Here is a 25,895-nt window from a genome sequence, read left to right as displayed (position 1 = left end):
GTGGCCGTACTATTTTAGTGTTACTATTAGGGATGTAACGATTAATCGTAAGGCAGTTAAAAATCGATTCATAGGTATCACGGTTGATATCGATTTTCTGACAATTGAATCGCAGTACTTTTTTAACCAGCAGAGGGCGCTATCCGGAAGTGTTGGCGGCGGGCGGAGTCTGCTAATACTTTCTTTCTGGCTGCCTTCTACTCTTAAATATGTTAATAAATGATTCATTACGCCTTTAGCACCGAAAGAATATCTGTAATATTACTTGAATATCTGTAAAAGTCACGTTTTTCTATTAGCTCTGTCTGCTAGCATAGCTTATCTTCTTCACTGCAAGATATCTGCATGCCAACCTACCACTGTGTTACCAGCGCCCTCTGCTGGTCCAAACAAATATGACGTAAATCAGTGCAATGACGGTTTTTTTTTTTTTAAAGTCCAATTGTTAAGGCACAAAATACATTTTCAGTTGCACTTTTAAAAGAAAAAGAACTATTATGTAGTTTTGCATTGTTTATTATAGAACCAGAATTTAAATTAATAGGCTTCATTTTCATTCGTATTATTCCTTTATTTATTTAATTCAAGATTTATTTTGAGTTAAATTGCATTGTTTTGAATAGTTTATCAAGGAATTCCTTTGACAATGAAAAATATAAGGAAAATAATACAGTATTTTCTAGTTTTTTTCCCAAAAAAAAAATTTGTCTACAGTCCCATTTTGTAAATGAAAAAATCGTGAGAGAATCGTATCTTGAACCCAGTATCGTGAATCGAATCGTATCCGGAGTTGAGTGAATCGTTACATCCCTAGTTACTATTGATGATATCAGGATACATAATAGTTGGAAGACTCTCTGGGTCGTCATTGATCTCGACTCGTATGGATCTGCACCACCAATAAACCGTATTTTTCCCAAATATCGCGTTCTTTCCTACAGACCAAGTCCTTCCCTGTACGCCTTTGCATCTATAATGTATTTTGAGGAGCTTTTCTGTGATTTATCCATCACACAGTACATCTCTGTGAGCCTCCAACATGTAGTGTCAACATCTGCTTCCCTCCAACATGGCCGCACATCTGGGTTACTGCCCAGAAAGTGACGTTGATGAAAACCCTTTATAATGATAATGACTTTTATATAGATTTTATACTTATAGAACATTTTTTTTAAATATACAACTAAGATAGATTTTTCAAAAGAAAAGAAAACATTTACAGAGAGCACTTACATTTATTTTTTTCTGGGGAACTTTTTATAAAACACTATTTTTCTCGACTGTGTATGATTGAAGGGGAGATTTTTGGTCATGTTGTTGTTGATGTGATGTGTTTGTTGATGATTTTAAATGTTTTTACTGATGATTTTGATGTTCTTATTGATTTTAGGCTGTTGAACGCTTTCTGTTTTTGATCATGTAAAGCACGTTGAGTTGCCTTGTGCGTGAAATGCGTTATACAAACACATTTGCCTTGCCTATATTTTAAGTGAATTTAAAAGAAGAATGAATTGTCTACATTTTTTTTAAGATGATGAAACAGAAACTAATGGATGGAGCCTGGTACAGATGTTCTCAACCTGAGGTTAGTGAGACACTAGGAGGGGTTTGCCAGATGCCTTCAAGAAGCTAAGGACATTTTTTGAACAATTTGAGCCCATTTTTGCTCATTTCTACCCTTTTTCTTGCCATATTTTGACCTATTTTCATCACTTTTTCTTGACATGTTTTGCTTTTTTTTCGTGCATTTTTGCTACATTACTCCCATTTCTGCCACTTCATCAAATTTCAATGCCTTTACTGCACATTTTTTAACTCTTTCCACCTAATGTCACATATGTTGACCCATTATTGTCATTTTTAACCTCTTTTCACCATATTTCATGCTTATTTTGGCCAGTTTTTGGCCACTTCAACTTACAACCAATTTCTGTGCTTTTTAAAATCCAATTTCACCACCTTTTTCATCATTTGTGGTAAAAACAATAATTTACGTCTTTAAGATGACTATATACTATGGCCCAAATGATAATTAACGTTCCTGGATAACAGTGGATATTATTCAGATGAATAAATAAATGTGGTTATCACAGATTCATAGAACAATGGACCATCATTTTACTGACTTTATGGATGGACCCCAAAAATCTCTCCCCTTTATTCCCCCTTATAGATGGTCCTGTCTCCACATGACTGTTCTTCAATGTTCATGTCTGTTTATTTTGGGGGTTGGGGGCTGAAAAGATTGGGTAACCACTGATCTATATACTCTGAAACAGGTACATGCAGAATGATGGTTCCACCTCATCATGTGTGTGAATATTTGCTCCTTGAATGAATCACAAATGCACAGTATTCGTTTTGAGTGGTTGGTTAAACCCCGCTGACCTGTGGAGGGTCTCCAAGGAACGACAACAGGAACCAATCACCATGGCTGAGCACTGTGCACACCTTCACGCACGCATATAGCCATGAACGGTGACTCAGAGCAGAGGGTGAGCATTCATGAAGTAGGTCGACAGACAGAATCTCAGGTGTGAGCACAGACACTGACAGTGAAGTGATGGAGGATGTGAAGGAAAAAGGCTGAAAGGATGAATAGTGAGAAAATAAGGAGAGGAAAGAGACGTGTGAGTGTGAGTATTTGTAAAGGATCACAGGGTCTACAGGTTTCTTTCATAAGAAGCTTCGTTTGAGAGTTCATGCTTTTATTTTGAAGGTGTTTTGTTGACGCACATGAGCAGCAATTCTCACCTCTAACAACAGGAGGTTATTATCACTTCATTTTCCATGTTCCCCTCATCATTTACACACACACACACACACACACACACACACACACACACACACACACACACACACACACACACACACACACACACACACACATACATTACTTTGACGTATTATTATTATTATTCATCTACAATAATTTTATAATTTAAATAAAGCCCCTTTTTCATTTAAAATTAAAAAAAAAAAAGAGGTTGAAATGAAATGGAAATGAATGCATCGTGTCGGTATTTAACATTTATTTCATATTTTGTGTTCATGCACAGTGTAAGGAGAAACATCTCAGACAGAGAGAGAATCAGCAGTGGCTCTCATCATCATCCTCATCTTCATCTTCCTCCTCCTTCTCTTTTCTTGGTGCTACAGCGCGTTTTTCTTCCTCTCCTCCTCTGATCCAATCAGACCCCGATGATCGGATCAGACCCTGATGACCAGATCCGACTTGGATAATCCGATCCGTGTCTGATGATCAGACCCCACACCAGCAGTGGTTGTAGAAACTTCTCCAGGTCGGTGGATTTGAGTGGAACCCGCACCGGTTGCTGCGTCTTTACGCACGGACTCTCCTCTGGATAAACCCACCGCAACGCGTGCCATGGAGGACGATCTGCTCCCCGGTGCGTCCACCGGTCCCAACAACACGGACGAACCCGGCTGGTGGGCGTCCTCGGACGGAGGGGAGACGGTGCACCTGGCCGTGCGCTGCGTCATGACCTCGGTGTACATCCTGATCGTCACTGTGGGTCTGCTGGGCAACGTGACGCTGGTGAAGATCTTCATCACCAACAGCGCCATGCGCAGCGTGCCCAACATCTTCATCTCCAGCCTGGCGGTGGGAGACCTGCTGCTGCTGCTCACCTGCGTGCCCGTGGACGCCTTCCGGTACTTCTCAGAGGAGTGGGTGTTCGGAGAGGCGGCGTGCAAGCTCATCCCCGCCATACAGCTCACATCCGTCGGTGTGTCCGTGTTCACGCTCACGGCTCTCAGCGCGGACAGGTAGGAGTGATAGGTGGAGACGCACACCTGAGACCCCCCAAGATAAAGGTCCTAGAGAGTGGAGACCCCCACTGTTGAAGGTGGTTAAACATAGACAAGAACAGTCATGTGGAGACAGGACCATCTATAAGGAGGAATAAAGGGGAGAGATTTTTGGGGTCCATCCATAAAGTCAGTAAAATGATGGTCCATTGTTCTATGAATCTGTGATAACCACATTTATTTATTCATCTGAACAATATCCACTGTTATCCAGGAACGTTTATTATTTGTGCCATAGTATATTGTCATCTTAAAGATATAAATTGGCAAAAATAAGCATGAAATATGGTGAAAAGAGGTTAACAATAAAGGGTCAACAAGACATTAGGTGGAAAAGTGGTTGAAAAGGGTTTATGAGTGCTGAAAATGTTTTGAAAGTCAAAAAAATGTGCAGAAAAGGCATTGAAATTTGAAGGAGAAGTGGCAGAAATGGGAGTAATGTCACAAAAATGTATTAAAAGGAACAAAAAAGTGACGAAAATAGGTTAAAATATGGCAAGATTGGTGTAGTTGCAGAAAAGGGTCAAAATAAGCTCAAATTGCTCAGAAAATATTATTAGTTTCTTGAAGGCATCTGGAGACCCCCTCTCAGTGTCTTGCGACCCCAAATGGGGTCCTGACCCCAAAGTTGAGAACGCCTGTTTAAGGTGATGAGTAACCATGGGCAACTTTAATGAGAGCAGGGCAACAAACGTGGTTATATCTGATGGTCAAATCATTTAAAATATTGACCAATCTGAGCATTTTTACATGAAAGAACAAATGGTTTGTGAGTTTTTGTTACATTTTTATGTGTTTGTCTTTCATTTTTATTTCTTTCATTTTGTTGTAAACCTTTTTTCTGAAGCGAATTCTGTGTTTTTCTCAGCTTGTGTGTGTTTTTGTTGTTTAGCGTACATCTTTTAATGACTTTGCTTGTTTTCCTTGCATCATAGTCTCGATATAATCATCTGAAATTTTGTATATGTTTCTGTTATTTTGTGTTTTTTTAGTCATTATTTGTGTTTTTATGTTATTTTGTCATTTCGTGTGATTTTCTTGTTTTTTGTGTAATTTTTTGTCAAATTTTTGGGCATTTCTTTGTGTATCTCTATGTATTTGTTGTCATAATGTGTTTTTAGACTTATTTAGTCTATTTTTGCTGTTCTTTTTAGTTTTTCTGAGTTATTTCAGAGTTGGCATTTTTTCTTTACAAAAATCATTGTTAATAAATTTCAGATATTAAAGTTGACTCAAACGAGAGGCAGGAACAGAATTAATTCAATCATATTGATCTCATCATTCAATCACTCTTAAAGTCATGGATAGTTTAGATTTCATTCATACAACACTAGAGAAACCCCTTTTTAAAAGTCTCCATTGTCAATGTTGTATTTACTGTGACCACAAGAGGGCGCCAAATTATACCTTAAAACCAACTCGTTAGATATTGTCTGAGTTTTTAACGACATCCTGTCCATGCAGCTGTTGTCTCGCTGTGCACTTGGTTTGTAGACGATGGAGGTGAAGAGAAACGGAGCTGAATGCAGAGACAAGTGCATTGATTATGATTATGATTAAATCATCCACTGTCTGAAGGAGGATTAATAGAGATTATATAGACTTTGATGCAGGGAAAAGAAGCAAGGCTGGGAAGGATGATAATGATAAATTATGATCATTATTATTATAAATTATGTAATACATTGTTTGAGTCAACTGTATTAATGAACATTTATGAAAAAAAAAGGTTTTGGTATGGGAAAAATGACAACTATATGACTTTAAAACACACAATATAACAACAAAAATACATAGAATTATTCAAAGAATACACATAAATTGGCCGAAAGACGCACATAATGACAAAAAACACCTTTAACGTACGCACAAAACATGCAGAAATGTAAAAAATAAAATTTTAGTAAAACAAAGACATGATCATAATTAGAAGGAAACATTGGTGCAGTAAAGTAGGGAGTTGAGTGCAGGTATGGTATGATCAAGTTCAACAGTATTACAGACTGTTGTGAAAACACAGGTTTTTCAAAGAACAAACGTTGATGTTTCTGTCTTTCAAAGTCTGAAAAGCTTGAAAAGAAATGATGAATTTCTCTGAGCTGCTGCGTCTGAATCCTACGAAACGCCTGAAGCTTCGTCTGCATCAGCTGCAGAAAATACATCATGGCGTCATTCAGACAGAGAACATGACGTGCACTGTCGATCATTCACAAATAACATGATTCACTCTGACCACGACCTGTTCTTCATCTGCTGACTCATTACGACACCTCTCTGACCAATCAGAGCTCTTTAAAGTTTACACTTTCTTTCACTCTCGTAAGGACAGCTACCCAGTGTGACATTTCACTGTGTTGTATGGCTGTATTGTTGCTGAGTCACTGTTTGAGCAAAAGTCTTGTTGCTGATTCGCAGTTTTGGCACAATATTGGTGCTGAGACATGGTTTAGATGCAAGTCTTGTTGCTGAGTCATGGTCTGGGCACAATTCTTGTTGTTGAGTCAGGATTTACACACAAATCTTGTTGCTGGGTCATGATTTGGACACAAGTCTCGTTGATGAGTCATGGTTTGAACAGAAGTGTTTTGGCTGATTCAAAGTTTTGACACATTTCTTGTTGCAGAGTCATGGTTTGGGTACGTCTTATTGCTGAGACATGGTTTGGACACAATAATTGTTGTTTAGTCATGGTTTGGACACGTTTTGGTTCAGCATGTACACACATCTAGTTGCTGAGTCATGATATGGACACATATTGTTGCTGAGTCCAAGTATGGACACAAATCTTGTTGCTGAGTCATGGTTTAGACAATTCTTGTTGCTAAGTCAAAGTTTGGAAACATCTTGTTGCTGAGTCATGGTTTAGACAATTCTTGTTGCTAAGTCAAAGTTTGGAAACGTCTTGTTGCCGAGTCATGGTTTTGACACAATTTGTGTTGCCGAGTCAAAGTTTGGAGACAAATCTTTGTGACTCATGATTTGGATACACGTCTTATGCTGCCTCATGGTTTGGCACACATCTTGTTGCCGAGTCATGGTTTGAATCCAGATGCAAATGTTTTGTGTAAAAACACAAACAGTGAAACAATAAAAGTAAACGACACAAACATGAAATTGTAATATAAGGAATTCTTATTGATCTCAGTGATTGATTGGTTTTCCTTAGTCGGCATTGTACGGTGGAGCGTTGATCATCATTAGTGGGCGGAGCTCGCCTTCATTCCTCTTCCAGAGACACATTTGTCTTTGAGCTAAACTATCCTGTTAACCTTTCAGTCTAAAACCTGATGGAGGACGCCACGGTTTTATAAATGTCGTGGTCACTCACAGACTGAGTCTCTGAGTGGCCCCTGAGGGACCCCCAGCTGTCAGCTCCACTTTACATTAACACAACCTTTTCTTTTCCCTGCTGTTGATCCTCGCTTCGTGTTCGGACTGAAGTGACCATGTGAATAAACGGTGAGGGGAGTGAGTGAGTCAGCGTGGGATAAATATTTCATACGGCATTAGACGGGTAATAAGTCATTTCTTAGTAATCAAAGGAGCGTTTAATGATCGGTCACACAGCGTCTCATTGGTTATTAGGGATCCTGGGTTTCTGTGCATCACAGAGACGACGCCCTTCACGGTTCTCGCACTTTGTCTCATGTTGGAGAACAAGAACGTCAGAGAACCTGAAGTGATCACAGTGACAGTGTATCAGTGTGTAGGATGCATAGATGGATGGATGCATGAATAGACAAATGGATGGATGGATGGATGGATGGATGCATAGATGGATGGATGCATGAATGGACAAATGGATGGATGGATGGATGGATGGATGCATAGATGAGTGGATGATGGATGGATGGATGGATGGATAGATGGATGGATGCATAGATGGATGGATGCATGAAGGGACAAATGGATGGATGGAAGGATAAATGGATTGATGCACGGACGGATGGATGGATGGATGGATGCATAGATGAGTGGATGATGGATGGATGGATGGATGGATGAATGGATGGATGGATGGATGGATGGATGGATGGATGCACGGATGGATGGATGGATGGATAGATAGATAGATGGATGGATGATGGATGATGGATGGATGCATAGATGAGTGGATGATGGATGGACGCACGGATGGATGGATGGATGGATGGATGTATGGATGGATGCATGGATAGATGGATGGATGCACGGATGGATGGATGCACAGATGGATGGATGGATGCACGGATGCATGGTTGCATGGATGGATGGATGCATAGATGGATGGCTGGATGGATGGATGCATAGATGGATGGATGGATGGATGGATGGATGGATGGATGGATGGATGGATGGATCATTTAGATTATTTGTTTTTAGGTGTTTTTAATTTTTCTGTCTCTCAGTCAATCAATCAATTAATTAATCTTTGGTTCCAAAAATAAAATAAAGTAAAAAGTTAATGTAGACACCTCCAAAATAAAACATAGTTATTCTAACACAATGATGTCAAACTCATTTTAGGTCAGGGGCCAAATACGGACCCGTTTGAGCTTAAGTGGGCCACAGACTTTAGGTTGGAAAAAAAAGCAAAGTTAACATTAATTAAATTAATTCGATTGGGCTTTTTTGCCTTTATTGGTCATATTTACAGTATGTTGTTATGCATATATGAAATTTGTCCCGTCCCTGAGGAGCAGTTTGTGGTTAAGGGACTTGCTCAACATCCCACAGTGATGGCACAGGTGAGGTTTGAACCGGCAACCCTCTGATTACATTACTGTTTCCTGGTTTGCACTTGCACATATAAATGATATATAAATGATAAAGTATGTGAGTATATCAGTCGCTGCAGAATCTTCACTGAAATTTACCTGGTTTTGGAAATTTGGGGAAATTTAAAATTTGCTATATTTTGGAATAATTCAGGATTCTCTCAACAATTTCAGATTGTGGATTTGTTGTCGTTTTGTATATTTTACCCACATTTGGTGTATTTCTTTAAGTTATTTTATCTCTGTAAATAATTTCAGCATTTTTTGTATTTTCATTGTTATTTTCTGTATTTTTGTTGTAATTTTGTAAATTTTTATATCATTTTTGAATGAAAATTTGCCAGATTTTGGAAAAATTTAAATGAAAAATGACTGCTGCGGAAAACTGAGCTCTGCAAACATTGTGGATTTCTTGTCGTTTTGTATATTTTACCCACATTCTGTGTATTTCTTTGTTGTTTTGTCTCTTTTTGTGAATAATTTCAAAATTTTTTGTATTTTCAACATTGTTTTGTACATTTTTCTATCGTTTTTGAATGCAAATTTGACAGATTTTTGGAAATTTTGGAAAACTGAACTCTGCAAACGTTGTGAGTTTCAGTGGAATTTTTGCATTGGGAGGGGCTGAGATATCTACAACTGAATTAGATGATAATTTACAAAATGTTTCACGTTTTTTCTGTCATTTTTCCTTTCTCGAGCGGGCCGACTTTGATGCTCTAATGGGACCGAGGTGGCCCCCGGGCCTTGAGTTGGACACGTGTTTTAGCACAAACAAAGCTTCATTAGAGTCATTTACACTGCTCACATGTGGGAAAAAAGTGTGTGTGCGTGCGTAAAAGGTCACGTGTCATTCTGCAGCTGAAGCTAAACAATCAGAACACATTTCTACCTAAATCCACTGATTGACCTTTACATGCCAGCAGCTCCATCGTCATGGAATCGCTTTCACATCCTCCTTATAGTGCACGTGCACGGACAGCGAGGAGGAGGAAGACAAGGTGCACGTCGGTGCTTTTAGACCCACTTCCTTCTGCCTTTCTTGTCAGGGTTAATATATGATGAGAATAAATTACCCAGTGGAAATGGCAAAGGTCTAGAAGGTCTGCACCATGAAATCCTCACCTGAAGTACAGGAAATAAAGAACACTATTGTGTGTGTGTGTGTGTGTGTGTGTGTGTGTGCAAAGTAAATAATTACACCAATATCAGCACATTACGAGTAAAATCACACCTCAGGAGAGAAGCCAGCCTCCTCCTCCTGTAGCTGACCAATCACAGGCTAGGTAATGAGCTCTCTGGGTGGTGAGAAGGTCTCCAGAGCCTCTAATTGGTCTGTGAAATAACTCAGTTAAGGTAGAGAGTCCATGTGGTCGCTAACTGGGGAAAAAAACCAACCCAACAGATATGTGATTCTTGTGTGGAAATAACATCAGCAGGAAGAGTACGTCTCATACCTCTGATGATGAAACGATGGAATGGTGTGATTTCCTCCAGGAGTCACAGAGAACTTCTCATGTCGGTTGAAGCACGTTGTGTCAGCATCTAGAAATTCAGCAAGAGGATCAAATTTGTTCCAAGAAAGACAAATTCTGCACAGAAACAGAGAGACTCTGCAAAGACACATTTTTGAAGAAAATTTACACAAGAACAAATTTTGCACAAACAAAGAAACATTTTAAAAAGACAAATTTATTGTAAAGAAGTAAAAACTCATTCACTATAAAGACAAATATTGCACAAGCAAAGACACATTATGAAGAAGCCAAAACAAATGAACTGTAAAGATACATTTTGCACAAGCAGAGAACAGTTGAATGTAAAGACAAGTTTTACACAAGCAAATAAACTTTGCACAAGCAAAGCAGAGACACATTTATGGTAAAGACAAACACAAATTTAGCATTAAAAATGATCATTCATTGTAAAAAAAAAAAAATAAAATAAATAAAAATTGCATGAGGAAAGACGAATAATGGGCAAAAACATTTTATGCAGCAAAAGCAAACTTTTCATTAAAAAAAAAAAAAGGAAAATTATTATGTAAGAAAAGTTCAACGCGAGTGACAAAAAACGTGTAAACAAAGACCGAGGACTGAAGGTCGTCTCATCGTGAAAGATGGAACAAAATAATCTTGCAGGTGTGAAAAAAACAAACAAATAAATTCAAAGCTGAGCTGAGGAGAACATTGTGGTCGTTGTTGGTGGGATTGTTTTCTCTGTGCTGGAGTTGATCCTGTGGTGAAATGACCCTATGGAGAGGAGTGCTTTAATGGTGCCTTCACAGACCTAAAGAGGAGTGTTTGGTGCACTTCTAGATCACCACCTTCCTCTCGGGAGCTCACTTTCCGTCATCGTAATGAGGGCCATTCCATCCAGGCTGTGCTAAAATGACAATCCTGCTGCCCGCTGAGATCACAAAGTTTCCAGGGGTCGCCATGGTTACGGATGCAGGGTAAAGGGGGATAAAATACATTACTTTTTATGTTTTTAAGGAGATTTTCACTCTTCAGGGATTCACAAACTCCTCATAAAGTTTATTGTCATATAAAATAGTCATTTATTCTTCGCACAGTGAAGAAACTCAGGTTAAAGCAGCAAAGTTAATCAGACATGTTGAGCTAAAGTCGTTTTATTGAAACCTGTCAGAGTGTCTGTAGGAACAGACGCTGCAGACCAGTCGCTCGTCTTCTCGTCTAATGAGGATTTATAAATGCAGCGCGATGATAACATACTAAGCATAATTAGCAGTGTAGCATGGACGCTTCCTTTCACAGTCACTCATTGTCCAAAGAAGAGTTTTTCATGAGCTGTAACAAAGAAGTCAAAGCTGTCACGAGAAACAGACGGGTTCATTATTGGATGATTTATGTCTTCTTTCAGACAAGCTCGCCCTGTTATTAATAGATACATGTCTTCATTGTTTCAAGTCGTGTTCAGATTTCAGGGTTAGATTAAACTGTCTTTGTTCGATAAATAAATGCACTGCAGCAATGCACTCTGGGAGCTTGGTGCTTCCTGATTAATGCTTGTGATATTACCTGATTTCTGCTTGTGTTTAGGTGATTATTCTTGATTTTTATTAGTGTTAAGGAGATTTTTCCAGATTTCTAATTAGTGTTTAGGTTTTTGCTGATTCTTTATCTGTGTGAAGGTGATTTTTGCTGATTTCTGATTAATGGTTAGGTGATTTTTCCTGATTTTTGACGAGTGTTTGTCATTTTTCCTGATTTTTCATCAGTTTTTGTGATATCTGAGCAGATACAGCTTGCAATCAAAACCATGTTGTGGCTGCTTTTGACTGCCTTAAACCACACTGTGTGTGCATGTGTTTATATGGAGTGTGTGCATGTGTTTATATGGAGCGTGTGCATGTGTTTATATGGAGCGTGTGCATGTGTTTATATGGAATGTGTGCATGTGCGTGTGCATGTGTTTATATGGAGTGTGTGCATGTGTTTATATGGAGTGTGTGCATGTGTTTATAACGAGAGTCTCTGTGTGCATGTGTTTATATGGAATGTGTGCATGTGCGTGTTAATGTGTTTATATGGAGTGTGTGCATGTGTTTATATGGAGTGTGTGCATGTGCGTGTGCATGTGTTTATATGGAGTGTGTGCATGTGTTTATATGGAGTGTGTGCATGTGTTTATATGGAATGTGTGCATGTGCGTGTGCATGTGTTTATATGGAGTGTGTGCATGTGTTTATATGGAGTGTGTGCATGTGTTTATAACGAGAGTCTCTGTGTGCATGTGTTTATATGGAATGTGTGCATGTGCGTGTTAATGTGTTTATATGGAGTGTGTGCATGTGTTTATATGGAGTGTGTGCATGTGCGTGTGCATGTGTTTATATGGAGTGTGTGCATGTGTTTATAACGAGAGTCTCTGTGTGCATGTGTTTATATGGAGTGTGTGCATGTGTTTATAACGAGAGTCTCTGTGTGCATCAGGTACAAGGCCATCGTGAACCCTATGGACATCCAGACGTCCAGCGCTGTGTTCTGGACGTGTCTGAAAGCCGTGTCCATCTGGCTGTTGTCCATCCTATTGGCTGTTCCTGAGGCCGTCTTCTCACAGGTCGTCTCCATGCAGGTGACACCATCCAACCATCTGTCCGTCCATCTGTCCATCATTGTTCTCTTTCATAAGATTTATTCCGATATCTCACTATGGGGCAGTGACGCGCAGTCAGGGTAGGCAAGGTAGGCAGTGCCTACCCAAGGGTGAATTGATATTTTCATTTTTTGGCTTAATTATAATATAATTATGAATCATTTATTTTTCCATTTCCAATAGCCTACAGTACCTATAGGTTTGAAAGTGTCCGCATTTTGTACGTTTCATAGCCCAAATTACTAAACAGCGCTATTTCCTGGAACAGCTGCACAGTTTCACTCCGCTGTAAGGCAGAGGGAGGCCACGCCCCCTCACAAAGGCACGTTGCTCCTCTGCCTCTTTTCACATTGCGTGTTTTTACTTGTTTGCGCATGAGCAGTCAGGTCCCCAAGATGACAACCATTTGCGTTCAAAGGCAGCGTAGAGAGCTGCCTTTGGACGTAACCGCGCTATGCTAAATGCTATATGTAAGTTCACAGCCTGCATAGCCTGCGAAGCACACCCAGGTCTGAAAAAGGAAGAGAGCGGCCTAAAAAACGCGCTTCTCCGATGATGCAGCTGGATGTTCCCCTGTTCTCCAACTCCGCCTGTGTTGCTTCGAACGTGCACCTGAGTGTCTCCCACGCCTCCGCCTCCCCGCTGCCACAGCTCGTCCCAAAGGCTACCGGGAGGAATGGACGTCTTCAATGGAGGTTTGGCTGTTGCCCTTCTCAAAAGTGTCCAAAAGCGCGTATATTTCACACACATAGTTCACCATAAATAAAGTGTGCCCGCTGTCACACACAAGCTGAAGGCTGGGGGCACAGCAAATAAAACACTGTGCCCCCCCGAGCAAAGGACAGTGGGGTCTCCGCAGTCACTCTGGCCCCCAAGGAAGAGCAGGACGTAAAACAGAAATGCTCCACTCTCTCCCCCAAGAGGAGGAGATAGGTTGGGAGAGCCAGCCCATGTTTTACGGGTGGAAACCCTCTCATTGTTAAACAAAAGAGTGATTTCTGTCTCAGGGTGGCTCTTACTCCTGGTTTGACGTTCAACTCGAGGTTTAGAAACTTCCTGGGCCTTGTTCAGGGGAGGATATTTGTGCTCGCCCTTCACTTTTGTCTGATTTTTACTGTCTGGATGTTCCCGCTCCGTATGTGGCACGGTGCTCGGTACGGTGCTGCCCTGCAGGCTGGTGTAGCATGTGATGAGCTTGTCTGCAATACGGGAGCTACTATATCCCATAGTGAGACATTGAAACGAATGTTATGAACTCTAGGTTATTTACATAACCCTGGTTCTCTGAGTAATTGTCACGGTCCGGTGTGGGTGTGGACCCAAATGCAAGGAGAGATGGAGGCAGGATAGACGAGTAGCGTTCGTGGAACCAGTCCATGTTTATTCTTTAAAGCAAATTCCAAAATCCAAACTAAAATCCGAAAACAGGGGAGCAGGAACAGTGAGCAAGACCAGACACAAATGTACACGAAGAGGGAGACAACGAACCTGACATTACACACAGACATCACTGGGAGGTGGAGCCACAAGCAGGAACACCTGAAACACAGACAAGACTCAGAATAAACAAAGACCCAACAGAACATAACATAACCCCCCCTTTAAGGAGCGGGTTCCAAACGCTCCTAAAAACAAAATTCAAACCACCCCAAAAACCAAACCCGGGTGGGTGGACGGGGGCCCGGAGGAGGGTCGAAACCCCGTCAAGGCAGCCTCCCATGAGGCCGGGCAGGCGAAACTGGACCAGGAGTCCGGCGACCTCCCATGAGGCGGAGCCGGCGAGGCAGGGGACCAGGAGTCCGGCGGCCTCCCATGAGGCGGAGCCGGCGAAGCAGGGGACCAGGAGTCCGGCGGCCTCCCATGAGGCGGAGCCGGCGAAGCAGGGGACCAGGAGTCCGGCGGCCTCCCATGAGGCGGAGCCGGCGAGGCAGACGGGAAGACCTCCGGCGGGCCGGGCGAAGAGCGCTCAGACGAGGCAGACGGGAAGACCTCCGGCGAAGAGGGCTCAGACGAGGCAGGCGAGAAGACCTCCGGCGAAGAGCGCTCAGACGAGGCAGGCGGGAAGACCTCCGGCGGGCCGGGCGAAGACGGGACAGGCGGAGTTGGCCCTTTCTTCTCGACCGACCTCTACCTCGTTGTAGGCTCCGGGGTCCTCCCAAAGCCAGTCGAGTTCCCCAGTAGGGATCCCTAACAGGCTCGTCCTCCCATCCATACAACAGATCTTCCCTGGCCTCCAGAAGGTAGCTCTGCCAATATGAAGTCCTTTCAGCCAGGTCCATCTCTGCCATACACAAATGTACACGAAGAGGGAGACAACGAACCTGACATTACACACAGACATCACTGGGAGGTGGAGCCACAAGCAGGAACACCTGAAACACAGACAAGACTCAGAATAAACAAAGACCCAACAGAACATAACAGTAATATGAGTGAGATGTCTTACAAAGTGTGAGAGAGAGAAGAGGTTTGCTTATTGAATGCCAATGTATTCTCCGCCCACTCTACTTATAGTAGGTGGGACTACCTGTCGTAGATGAATACATTTCACCAGCCAATCAGGGTTGGCTTTATGAGAAAGAGCTTCTGTGATATGACGTGGAGGCGTATGTCCCATAGTGAGACATCTCACTCATATTACATATTATAACCAAGGTTATGTAAATAACCTATAGTTTCTCATACCTTCACCAAAGATTTCATATTTTCACCAGTGTTTGTTTGTTAGCAGGATTACGTCAGTGCTTACTGGCTTTTGACAAATTATTAACAAAGACAGACCTTAATAAATAAATAATTTTAGTTCAGGGGCCAAATACGGAGCAGTTTATCTTAAGTGGGCCGCAGATTTAAGACGGGAAAATAAAAAATGTAATCATTATTTTGCTCTAGTTTGCACTTCCACGTATAAATAAATGATAAAATATGTACGGCACCGATAATATCAGAGCAATAAGTGACATATCATTCAATGCAGAATTGAATTTATTTGATTTTGTGACCCATTTTTATGTAATTTGGGGAAATTTTGTTGAATATTTTGAAGAAAACTGCAGGATTTGGCAAAGATTTAAAGTTCTTTTTACAATTTGAGATTAAAAAGGACTGCCATGTGATATAAGCGTGGGGAAAATGTGAGCCCTGCTAATATTGTGGCGTTTCATTGAATTTGTGTATTAATTTGGAGACATTTACAGCTGTACATACTGTAAGTATTTATGGTTTCTCTGACTTTTTTGCTTTCTGACGCGGGCTGAAATGGATGTGCTAAAGGGCTGGATTTGATCCCCGGGCCTCGAGTTTGACACGCGTGCCTTATGCCATGGTAGATTCCATTAAAGTTTTGGTGATCTGGATTAATATACTGATTCCAGATCAAATCCCTATCTTTTATCATTGGTGAAATTTCAAAAATTCATATCTTGGTTTGTAATTGACCAATCTTTATTACATTTGACTCAGTTGGTTCTTCAGTTATCCCACCAAATTTAATCTGGATCAGATCCTGATCAGGGTTGTCCATACATTGTGACCTACTGGTTATTAGTGGGGAGATAACTGCACATGGGCAACTAGCGACCCTTGATCTAATTTTATGTGGCCTCAAAAGTAAATGTAAAAAATGGCAGAAAAATACACAAAATAAAAGCAAGAATACATTCAAAATACTAAGAATTACAACATTGCAGAAAAATGCAATAAAAGATTAGAAAAAAAACACTAAAAAAAACACAAAACTGACAACAGTAATACACAAAATGACTCCAAATAACGCAAAACGACAACAAAAATACACGAAATGACTCAGAAGATAACTTTAATTTTGAAATATTACGACGTTAATCTAATAAAATTATGACTTTATTCTTGAAATATTACAACGTTGATCCAAAAAATGTGGCTCTAATCGGCCGTTGTAATTATTTTTGCATTTAAAAAAATATTATTATTATTATTATTGCTCCTTTTTTCTTCCATCCATCCCCACTATTTGTCTTGTTGTTTTTGGTGCATCGTCTCTGTTTTATTGGCCTTCCTCTGCTCTCATGGTCAGTTGTTTTGTTCCTTTTTCCTCCGCTGTCATTCTCCTGTCATGTCACTGTATTGTTTCCTTCACCGTTTCTTTCTCCAGGGTCACAGAGACAACATGAACGTCTCCTTCGTCAACTGCGTCCCGTACCCGCTGTCTGACCCCATGCACCCAAAGATCCACTCTGTGATGATCTTCTTGGTTTACTTCCTGATTCCTCTGGCCATCATCTCCGTGTATTACTACCACATTGCCCGCACGCTCATCAGGAGCGCCCACGACATGCCGGGAGAGATCAGCGACCACAGCAGGAGACAGGTAAGAATTTATTTCTGTCAGATCAGCAGACGCCTCTGAAGAAGACTGGCAGTTGACAGTCGAAACATGTCAGGAGATCAAAGTAAATTTCCTGAACAAAAAGTTATTGAAATAAATGAAACCTTAACTAATTCCAAAACAACTTTCTGGAATTATTACACAGAAGTCAAGGGCAAAGCAATCAGCAGATGCCTTTGAAGAAGACTGGCAGTTGATAGTCGAAACATGTCAGGAGATCAAAGTAAATTTCCTGAAAATAAGTTGTCGGAATAAATGAAACCATAACATGTTCCAAAACAACTTGCTGGAATTATTACGCGTAGGTCAATGACACATCAAAGCAATCAGCAGACGCCTCTGAAGAAGTCTGGCATTTGACAGTCGAAACATGCTAGGAGATCAAAGTAAATTTCCTGAACAAAAAGTTGTATAAATAAATGAAACCATAACATATTATTCAAAAGGAAGACAAAAAAAAAACTTGCTGGAGTTGTTACGTGGAAGTCAAGGATACATCAAAGCAATCAGCAGGCGCCTCTGAAGAAGACTGGCAGTAGACAGTCGAAACATGTCAGGAGATCAAAAGTTGTTGGAATAAATGAAACCTTAACATATTCAAAAAAAACTTACTGTAATTTTATACATGGAAGTCAAAGACTATATCAAAACGATCAGCAGATGCCTCAGAAGAAGACTGGCAGTTGACATTAAAAAAACGTATCAGGAAATCAAAGTACATTTAGTGAAAAAAAGTTGACTGAATAAATGAAACCATGATATATTATTCAAAAAGAACTGGAATGAAGTTACACCTGGTTTCCATCTTTGCTTCGTGGTCGTGGAAATCAACCTCTCAGCTTCAGCTTTTGCTCTTAAATGTTGAAATCTTGGAAATTATCTTCCAAATCATTTGAGAGGAATAATACCATATAAGACACAAATATTGTGATGTGCCTTACTTTGATTTTTTGCCTTGAAAGAAACCTTTCAAAGTGACTAATGAGCTGAAACAGAACATTGATTCATCAAAACATAAAGCCATTGGACACGTGAGCTGCTCTGGCTGTCCTCAGAGAACCTCACTCTGTGATATGAACTGTTGTCCTGCTGCAGGTCAAAGCGTCACCACATCCCCAATAACTCACGGCCTCTTCTTCTGCAGATGCATCGCTGGTTACCGCGGCAGCAGCATGAAAGCAGTGCTGAGTGACGCATTAATGTGAAAGTGAGGGAGGAACAGCCCAGTGTATGTTCAGCTGTGCACCAGAATTACCTTTTTTAACTATATTTTTACAAATCTGGAGGCTTTTTCAAGCATTTTTAATGAAAATTACAGAACATTTGTGTACTTAATGTGTTCAATATGAGAAAGGACTAAAGAAAGAATCAAATATTCACGTTTACGATTGATTATTTGAAAAATCTCAACAACATGGATATTTTCTATTGAATATTCACCATAGAAGTTTAGCTATCACTGATTAACCTACATTAACATCAACTCAAATTGAGTTTGTTCTATTTTAGCAATATTGAATACAAATTATAATATTACCTATAACAATATATTTTATTATTTTGTATTAAAACACTTGTTTTAGGAGTCGCTGCTTTTGCTACTTCTCAGAACAGCATGAAAAGCTGAGCTACACACTCACACGTGCTGTCCCTCAGACCAGTTCTAAACCTTTTCAGCCCGCGACCCCCAAAATGAAGGTTCCAGAGACTGCAAACCCCCAACTGTACCCGAAAGTGGAAAATTCACAAAAGGACAAATTCATTCGAAAGATAAATTTGCAGAATTTCAAATTCAAATTGACGGAAAGAGAGATTATTAGCAAATACAATTTTTGAATGAACACTGTTACAATTTGTCCGGGAAAGAAATTTTACATGAGGACAAAAGTTGCAGAAAGAAAAACAAATTCATTGTAAAAAAACAAATTCAAATTTTAGTTATGACAAATCCACGTGGTATGTGGAGTCCCATAGACAAATGCAGAGAAGTGTTCAGTAGCTTTATGAACTAAGATGACTGTAATTGATTTATATATAGTTGTGTACATGTGGAATTGCAAAATTGGAGGAGGGTATTGTTGTTAAAAATGTACTAAAAACTAATTTTTATTTTACCCCTGAACAGAAATTAGTTTCAATCCCCTGCTTTAAAAGTCCCATATCGGGGGGCGCTAGCGAGCTCGATGGAATAAAGACGCACTGCTCAGAGCTCTTGCACATTTCTGCTTAAATTTCATACTTAAAGGACACTTAAGTTACCAATTTATTTTCTAAAACCTCCTTAAATGGTATTACCATCGACAACACATCAAAGAGTTGGTCATAGGTGCTTTTATGGCCGCTAATCTGCGAAAGTTTAAATACGAGGCCTCGTCGAACACAAGGTCCAGTGCAGCCGGGGGAAAAAGTTCAAACAGCACCGCCGAGAAGGAGATGCCAAAGCCTGCTACTCCTCCGAAGCATAGCATGGACGCAACGGCAATCAAAACGGACATCCTGGTCTCCATACGGCAGGATATTTCCACCATTATCAAACAAGAAATTAAAGACGCCATGGCTGACCATTTCGAATCACTGAAAAGGGAAATACAGGACGTAAAGACCGAGATTAACAGCAACACCGCCGCCATTCGAGCGGAGCTGGAGCAGGTGAAAGCTAACGTCAGAAGTGTTGAGGATGGCATGTCCACCTGGTCTGATGAGATGGTGGCAATGCGAGGAACTGTGTCTACTCTCCAAAAAGAAATGAAGGTGGTTACAGACAAGTGTGAGGATTTAGAGGGGCGAATGAGAAGATGTAATATCCGGATTATTGGTGTGGCTGAGCTCAAGGGATCCAGCACACCGGAGGCTGTCTCCTCACTCCTAAAAGAAGTGTTTCGGCTCGACAGGGAGGTGTGTGTGGAGCGCTCCCACCGTGGTCTGGTTCAATGGAAGCCGGGTGAAAAACCGCGCGCCATCATCGCTAGACTGAGCAGTGAGAGAGACGCCGCGGACATCCTGAGGAGAGCACGCAGCAGCGGAGGCAAACTTGTCTACAAAGCTAACCCCATCGCTATATTCCCGGACTACACCTCCAGCGTCGTAAAAGCTCGGGCCGCCTTCACCGATGTCAGGAAGATGCTCCGCAACAGACCTGGAGTTCGCTACGGGATCATCTTTCCGGCAAAATTCCGCGTTACTCACAACAACGTGGAAAGGGAGTTTGTGGATGCTGCTGAAGCCATGGACTATGTTAAAGGAAACATCCTTCAATCAGCAGATGAAGACATGTGACTGTCACGAGGTAACGCAAAGCGCTGTATGATTACTATGTTCAGATGTGTCTAATTTTCAACAAACTGTGCAGGAGCCTGGACTATACACATTGTTATTTGTTGGTAGTTCAACCTATTGCGTGCGCGCACGTGTTTAGAGGTGCCAGGACCACTCGCTCAGCCGTTTACCCTGAATCATAACGTGTCCGCTTTTATTGTACACAATAATGGAAGCTGTTTGGATACATGCTCAGGGGGTTTGTGAGACTGTTTGTTGTTGTCCCTGTTCAGATCCCACTGTTCCCCGGGGATCGTTTAAAGGGGAAAAAAATGCAAATATTTTTTTTGTTCATGTTTCTAGTTTGTTTTTTTGTTTTTTGTTTTTTTTGTTATGTTACACTATGCAAACAACATTGTGCTGGTATAGGAATAACTATACTGAAGGAACTCTCTCTGATTTTATTTAATTTTCAAAAATGGATGCTCTCAGAGTAATAAGCTATAATATTAAAGGAATCCATAGTCCTGTAAAACGAAAGAAAATTCTTGGTCAGTTAAAAAAGTATAATTGTCATATTGCATACCTGCAGGAAACACACCTGTCTGATGTTGAGCATGACAAGTTAAAGAGGTCCTGGGCGGACCAGGTATTTTATTCCTCTCATCGGTCTGGCGAAAAGAGGTGTTGCTATTTTAGTGCATAGGCAGGTGAATTTCACTCCATTGACCATTCATAAAGATCCAGAAGGGAGGTATATTTTAGTTAATGGAGTTATTGATGGTGTACTGGTCTCCCTTTTCAACATTTATGCTCCTAATGAGGACGAGCCAAACTTTATACATAATATTTTCAATGTTGTGCTCCAAAAGAGCTCAGGTATATTACTGTTAGGAGGGGACTTTAATTGTGTCATGTCGCCACACATTGATAGACAGACTAGCTCCAAAAGCCCTGTCTCTCAAATGAGCAAAGCTTTAAAACAACTTTCAACAGAACTCGGTCTAATAGATGTCTGGAGAAATAAGTTCCCTCGGACGAGAGATTTTACGTTTTATTCACACAGGCACTCATCATACTCCAGAATAGACCTTTTTTTCACCTCTAAAACTGAATTACATAGAATAGAAAACACTGAAATTTTTCCAATTACCCTATCTGATCATGCACCTTTAGTAGTAACATGGAACTTGGGACAGTTACCAAAAATTAAACACTGGAGATTGAATGCCTCACTTTTAAATGATAAGGAATTCTGTAATTTTATAAACACTGAACTGGAGACCTATTTGGAGATAAATACTACACCTGGAATGTCACCCCTCATTTTGTGGGATTGTGCTAAGGCTTATATCAGAGGTCGAATAATATCATTTGCGAGTGCCAAGAAAAAGAAAAAAGAGGCTAGACAGTGTGAATTGGAAAACCGTATACGTCTGTTAGAACAACAACATAAAAGGACACGAGCTGCGGATGTGCTCAGTGAGCTTAAATCATTACGCAGAGACCTTGACAGCCTGGTCACTGAAAAAATAGAGGGTAATTTAAGATTTACTAAACAAAAGTACTATGAAAATGGCAATAGGGCAAGTAGACTATTGGCGATTAGGCTTAAGAAACAGCAGTCTTCAAGCATAGTCCAAAAATTAAAATGCGATCAAAAAATAATTACTAAACCAGGCCAAATTGCAGACTGCTTTGCAAATTTTTATAAATCTCTTTATAAAAATAATGACACATGTAACGATGACAATTTAATATCAGATTTTTTAAAGAGTATCCAGATAAAAACTCTCCCTGGATCATTAGCAACACAATTAGATGAACCAATCCAAGAACAGGAAGTTAAACAGGTGATATCAAATTTAAAAAGTAATAAAAGTCCAGGCCCAGACGGCTTCATTAATGAATTCTATAAACTATATAAGGAAAAAGTGACTCCCCTATTGTTAAGGGCTTACCAACATGCATTGCAAACCGAAACCATGGCGCCTTCCTGGAATGATGCTTCAATTGTTGTAATACATAAGGAGGGAAAAGATCCGACAATTTGTCAATCCTACAGACCAATATCATTACTGAACACCGACTTACGTATTCTTACAGCGATATTAGCCAAACGTCTCAGTAAAATTATTACAGAGGTGATACATCCAGACCAAACAGGATTCATGACAGGAAGACACTATGGGGACAATGTTCGTAGGCTTTTGAATTTGATGTCCTATTCAAAAACGAAACAAGAAGAAGCTATGATATTGTCTCTAGATGCCCAAAAAGCATTCGACCGTGTGTCCTGGCAGTACTTAAGACACACACTGGAAAGATTTCAATTTGGCCCAAATTTCATTAAATGGATACAGATTTTATATTCTAACCCATTGGCTGCAGTAAAAGTGAATGGAACAATGTCTAACAGATTCACACTGGAACGTGGCTGTCGTCAGGGTTGCTCACTGTCGCCCCTGCTGTTCAATATAAGTATTGAACCTTTAGCACAGTTAATTAGAGACGACAATGATATCCAGGGATTTTCAATAAATGGTCAACAACATAAGTTATCGATTTATGCTGATGACATACTATTATATATCTCCAATCCAAAAGCAACAATTCCCCATCTTAAGGACCTAATCAGTAATTATGGTTATCTTTCAGGCTATAAAGTCAATATTGATAAAACACTGGCAATGGATATTGTAGGAAATATATCACAAACCGTTAAAGACCAGAGTGGCTTTAAATGGCCTAAAGATGGTATTAAATACTTGGGCATTCAAATTCCTCCATCACTAATTGATCTGTATAATACAAACTACAAGGTGATAATAGGGAAAATTAAAAAAGACCTGGAACGATGGACAGCCCTGCCTCTATCTCTCTTAGGTCGAATAGAAAGTATTCGTATGAATGTGCTACCACGACTCTTATACCTCTTTCAAATGCTGCCGATAAATATTCCAAATTCTGTTTTTGATGAGGTAGACAAGATGTTTTCCAAATTTATATGGCAATGCAAACGACCTAGGATCAAATGGCAAACTCTAAAAGTATCAAAATCTCGAGGGGGACTTGCTGTCCCTAATCTTAAACACTATTTTTGGGCAGCTCAAATGAGACCCCTGATTGTGTGGATGCAGGACTTGTCTGATACCCGTTGGCTCGATATTGAAAAAAGTTTGTGTAGCAGACCGTTAGAGGCTCTCCCTTTCTCTGACATTCCATTTAAAGATATTCGAATGGGTGAATGGACCATGATCACACTAAAGATCTGGCGTAAAATAAAGCAGTCGTTTGGCTTGCCAAAAGAAATTTCAGCCCTTTCTGATGTTTCTTCCCTCCAAGGCTTTGCCCCGTCTACCATCGATATGGGCTTTAAAACTTGGTCAACTTCTGGTCTTAGCAAACTCCATCATCTTGTGCATAATGGTTGTTTGAAGTCATTTGAACAATTAAGGGGTCAGTTTCGGCTTCCCTCCTCGGATTTCTTTCGATATCTACAATTAAGAAGCTTTTTGACAAAACATAAAGAATGGGTAAAAGTGTTAGAACCATCACCTGTTGAGGCTATTCTTATGAAAATACAACAAGGTAATCAACCTCTAAAGACTATCAATCATTTTTACAAGGCTTTTCTAAATTTGAATACAAACAATATATCTAATATAAGGATAAAGTGGGAGGCTGAGATTGGCACTGAAATTACTGAGGAGAGGTGGGATGAAATCTGCTCCGAAGCACACCTGGTGACCAACTCCAGTTCGTGGAGAGAGTTTAAATGGAAAATATTAACAAGATACTTCAGGACACCAGAAATAACTTCAAAAATGAATCCAGTAAATCCTGATACTTGTTGGCGAAATTGTAGTACTGAGCTTGGGAGTCATACTCATATTTTTTGGACTTGTCCAAAGATTAGTCCTTTTTGGAATAATGTCTTCACTGCCCTCAACACAGTATTCGGTCAACCATTTTCTAGAGAGCCACAAGTGGCTATTTTAGGTACAATTCCTGATGGGTTTGTAGGAAATAGCAGAAAATATCTGCTAAGAATTCTGCTGACAGCTGCACTCAAATGTATCACCATCAAGTGGCTGCAGTCGGACCCACCTACTTATTCTAATTGGATTGAGAAAGTGAGAGAAATTTATCGGATGGAAGAAATTACTTATTCTCTGAGGCTTCAGAAAGAGTTGTTCATTAAAAGATGGAGTCCCATGATGGATTTGCTATCTTAAAAAGATGAGCATAGTGTGGATGTTTGTTTTTGTTTTGTCTTTGTTGTAATGTTCTGGTATATATGTATTTTGTCTGATTATTTGTACAATAGTTTCTGTATAGTATTGGCATGCACTTACAGTATATAGTGTGATAAATGTGATTGTATTGTACAATGTTATAAATCTTAATAAAAATTGAGTTCTAAAAAAAAAAGTCCCATATCATGTTATTTATCACCATCATCTCCATTTGTTAAGAACCCCAAAAACATAATATTTGAGGTTTATTTTCCCTAGAGTTTTAGCCTCTGAAAAGTCACTTTCTGAGCAACTCTACAAACAGGCTGATTTGTGGCCTACTTATGCATACTCATGAGTGGGCGTGTCTATAGATGGGACACTGACTTCCTCCTCCCCGCACGGTGACATAGGGCCAGAGGACGGCCCACCCTCCTCCCACCCACTCCGTAGCCGAGCTCATGCTGTTTTATAAACACGATACAGAGCGTGGGGGCGGGGCGTTCACCGGTACATACATAGACTGTAGAAAATACATACACAGCACTGTGCGAAGGACGCTGAAATACTCACCTTCATGGGCGTGTCTGTTTACATGTCAATCATGGCACAGAGCATCCTAGAGGCGTGGCTTCTCCAGCTTAGTGCCACGTCAAATTCGTCATCAAAGTGGGAACGCGTCATCAAATTGTAGCGAGGTGTTTGGACTCACCCTGTAGTAAGAAAGGAGCAAATCATCCTCTAACTAATGATTGAGGGAATCAATGAAAAAAACACTTTGGACATGTGTATGAAGCCCTAATAGCACTTTTATGATGTTTAAAGCACAGAAAAGTCCATTTAGCGTAACATGGGCCCTTTAAGGTTAGCAGCTCAAGAGAAAAATTTAGCCTGTGCTTTTATTTTAAAGGGGAAATAGCAGCAAGGTTTTACAGTGTTTATTTCTGTTAATTTCACACTTTTTCCCCCCCATAAAACTGTGTAATTGCCAGTTTGTCGTCAAAGGTTTAAGGTCGGTGCTGAAGTCGTGCTGTTCACATTTAATAACGTGTTTTCTCCACCAACAGTAATTAGGATTCCCACAGGAGCTCATCATCACGACTGTAGATTAACAGCAGAAAGTTTCTGCTGCGGAAAATACGACAAATCTGTTCGGTTTTCTAGAGCTTTCACCTGATCCGTCATTCACAGACAATTAAAGGATTACAAGAGTTTGGTCTAAAAACACACAAAGGATTAACTCTGCGTGTGTGTGCGTGTGTGTGTGTGTGTGTTAATTAATTGGTTGGCCTGGATGTGGAACAGCTGCTGCTTTGCTACTAATAGTAG

At 40.3% G+C, this 25,895-nt stretch overlaps 1 protein-coding gene and 1 long non-coding RNA gene across 2 annotated transcripts in view; one reads left to right on the top strand and one right to left on the bottom strand.

The window, feature by feature from the left end:
- Positions 1 to 1,368: 1,368 nt before the first annotated feature.
- LOC114458181 (uncharacterized) lies at positions 1,369 to 25,840 on the bottom strand. The gene is made up of 3 exons (XR_003672995.1): positions 25,808 to 25,840; positions 18,716 to 18,718; positions 1,369 to 1,478 (listed from the first exon to the last, which is right to left on the bottom strand). It is a non-coding gene; the product is annotated as an uncharacterized LOC114458181 (long non-coding RNA).
- Positions 3,169 to 25,895, top strand: part of nmbr (neuromedin B receptor) — a 35,906-nt gene continuing 13,179 nt past the window's right edge. The window contains exons 1-3 of the mRNA XM_028440476.1: positions 3,169 to 3,789; positions 12,545 to 12,686; positions 16,840 to 17,055. Coding sequence (XP_028296277.1) covers positions 3,389 to 3,789; positions 12,545 to 12,686; positions 16,840 to 17,055 — 759 coding nt within the window. The 5' untranslated portion in view covers positions 3,169 to 3,388. The remainder of the gene's footprint in view (positions 3,790 to 12,544; positions 12,687 to 16,839; positions 17,056 to 25,895) is intronic.

The sequence above is a fragment of the Gouania willdenowi genome (genome assembly GCF_900634775.1).
Source record: "Gouania willdenowi chromosome 24 unlocalized genomic scaffold, fGouWil2.1 scaffold_320_arrow_ctg1, whole genome shotgun sequence".
Classification (NCBI taxonomy): Eukaryota; Metazoa; Chordata; class Actinopteri; order Blenniiformes; family Gobiesocidae; genus Gouania; species Gouania willdenowi.
The sequence above is the reverse complement of the archived record's forward strand: the minus strand, read 5'-3'. Positions and strand labels throughout refer to the sequence as shown.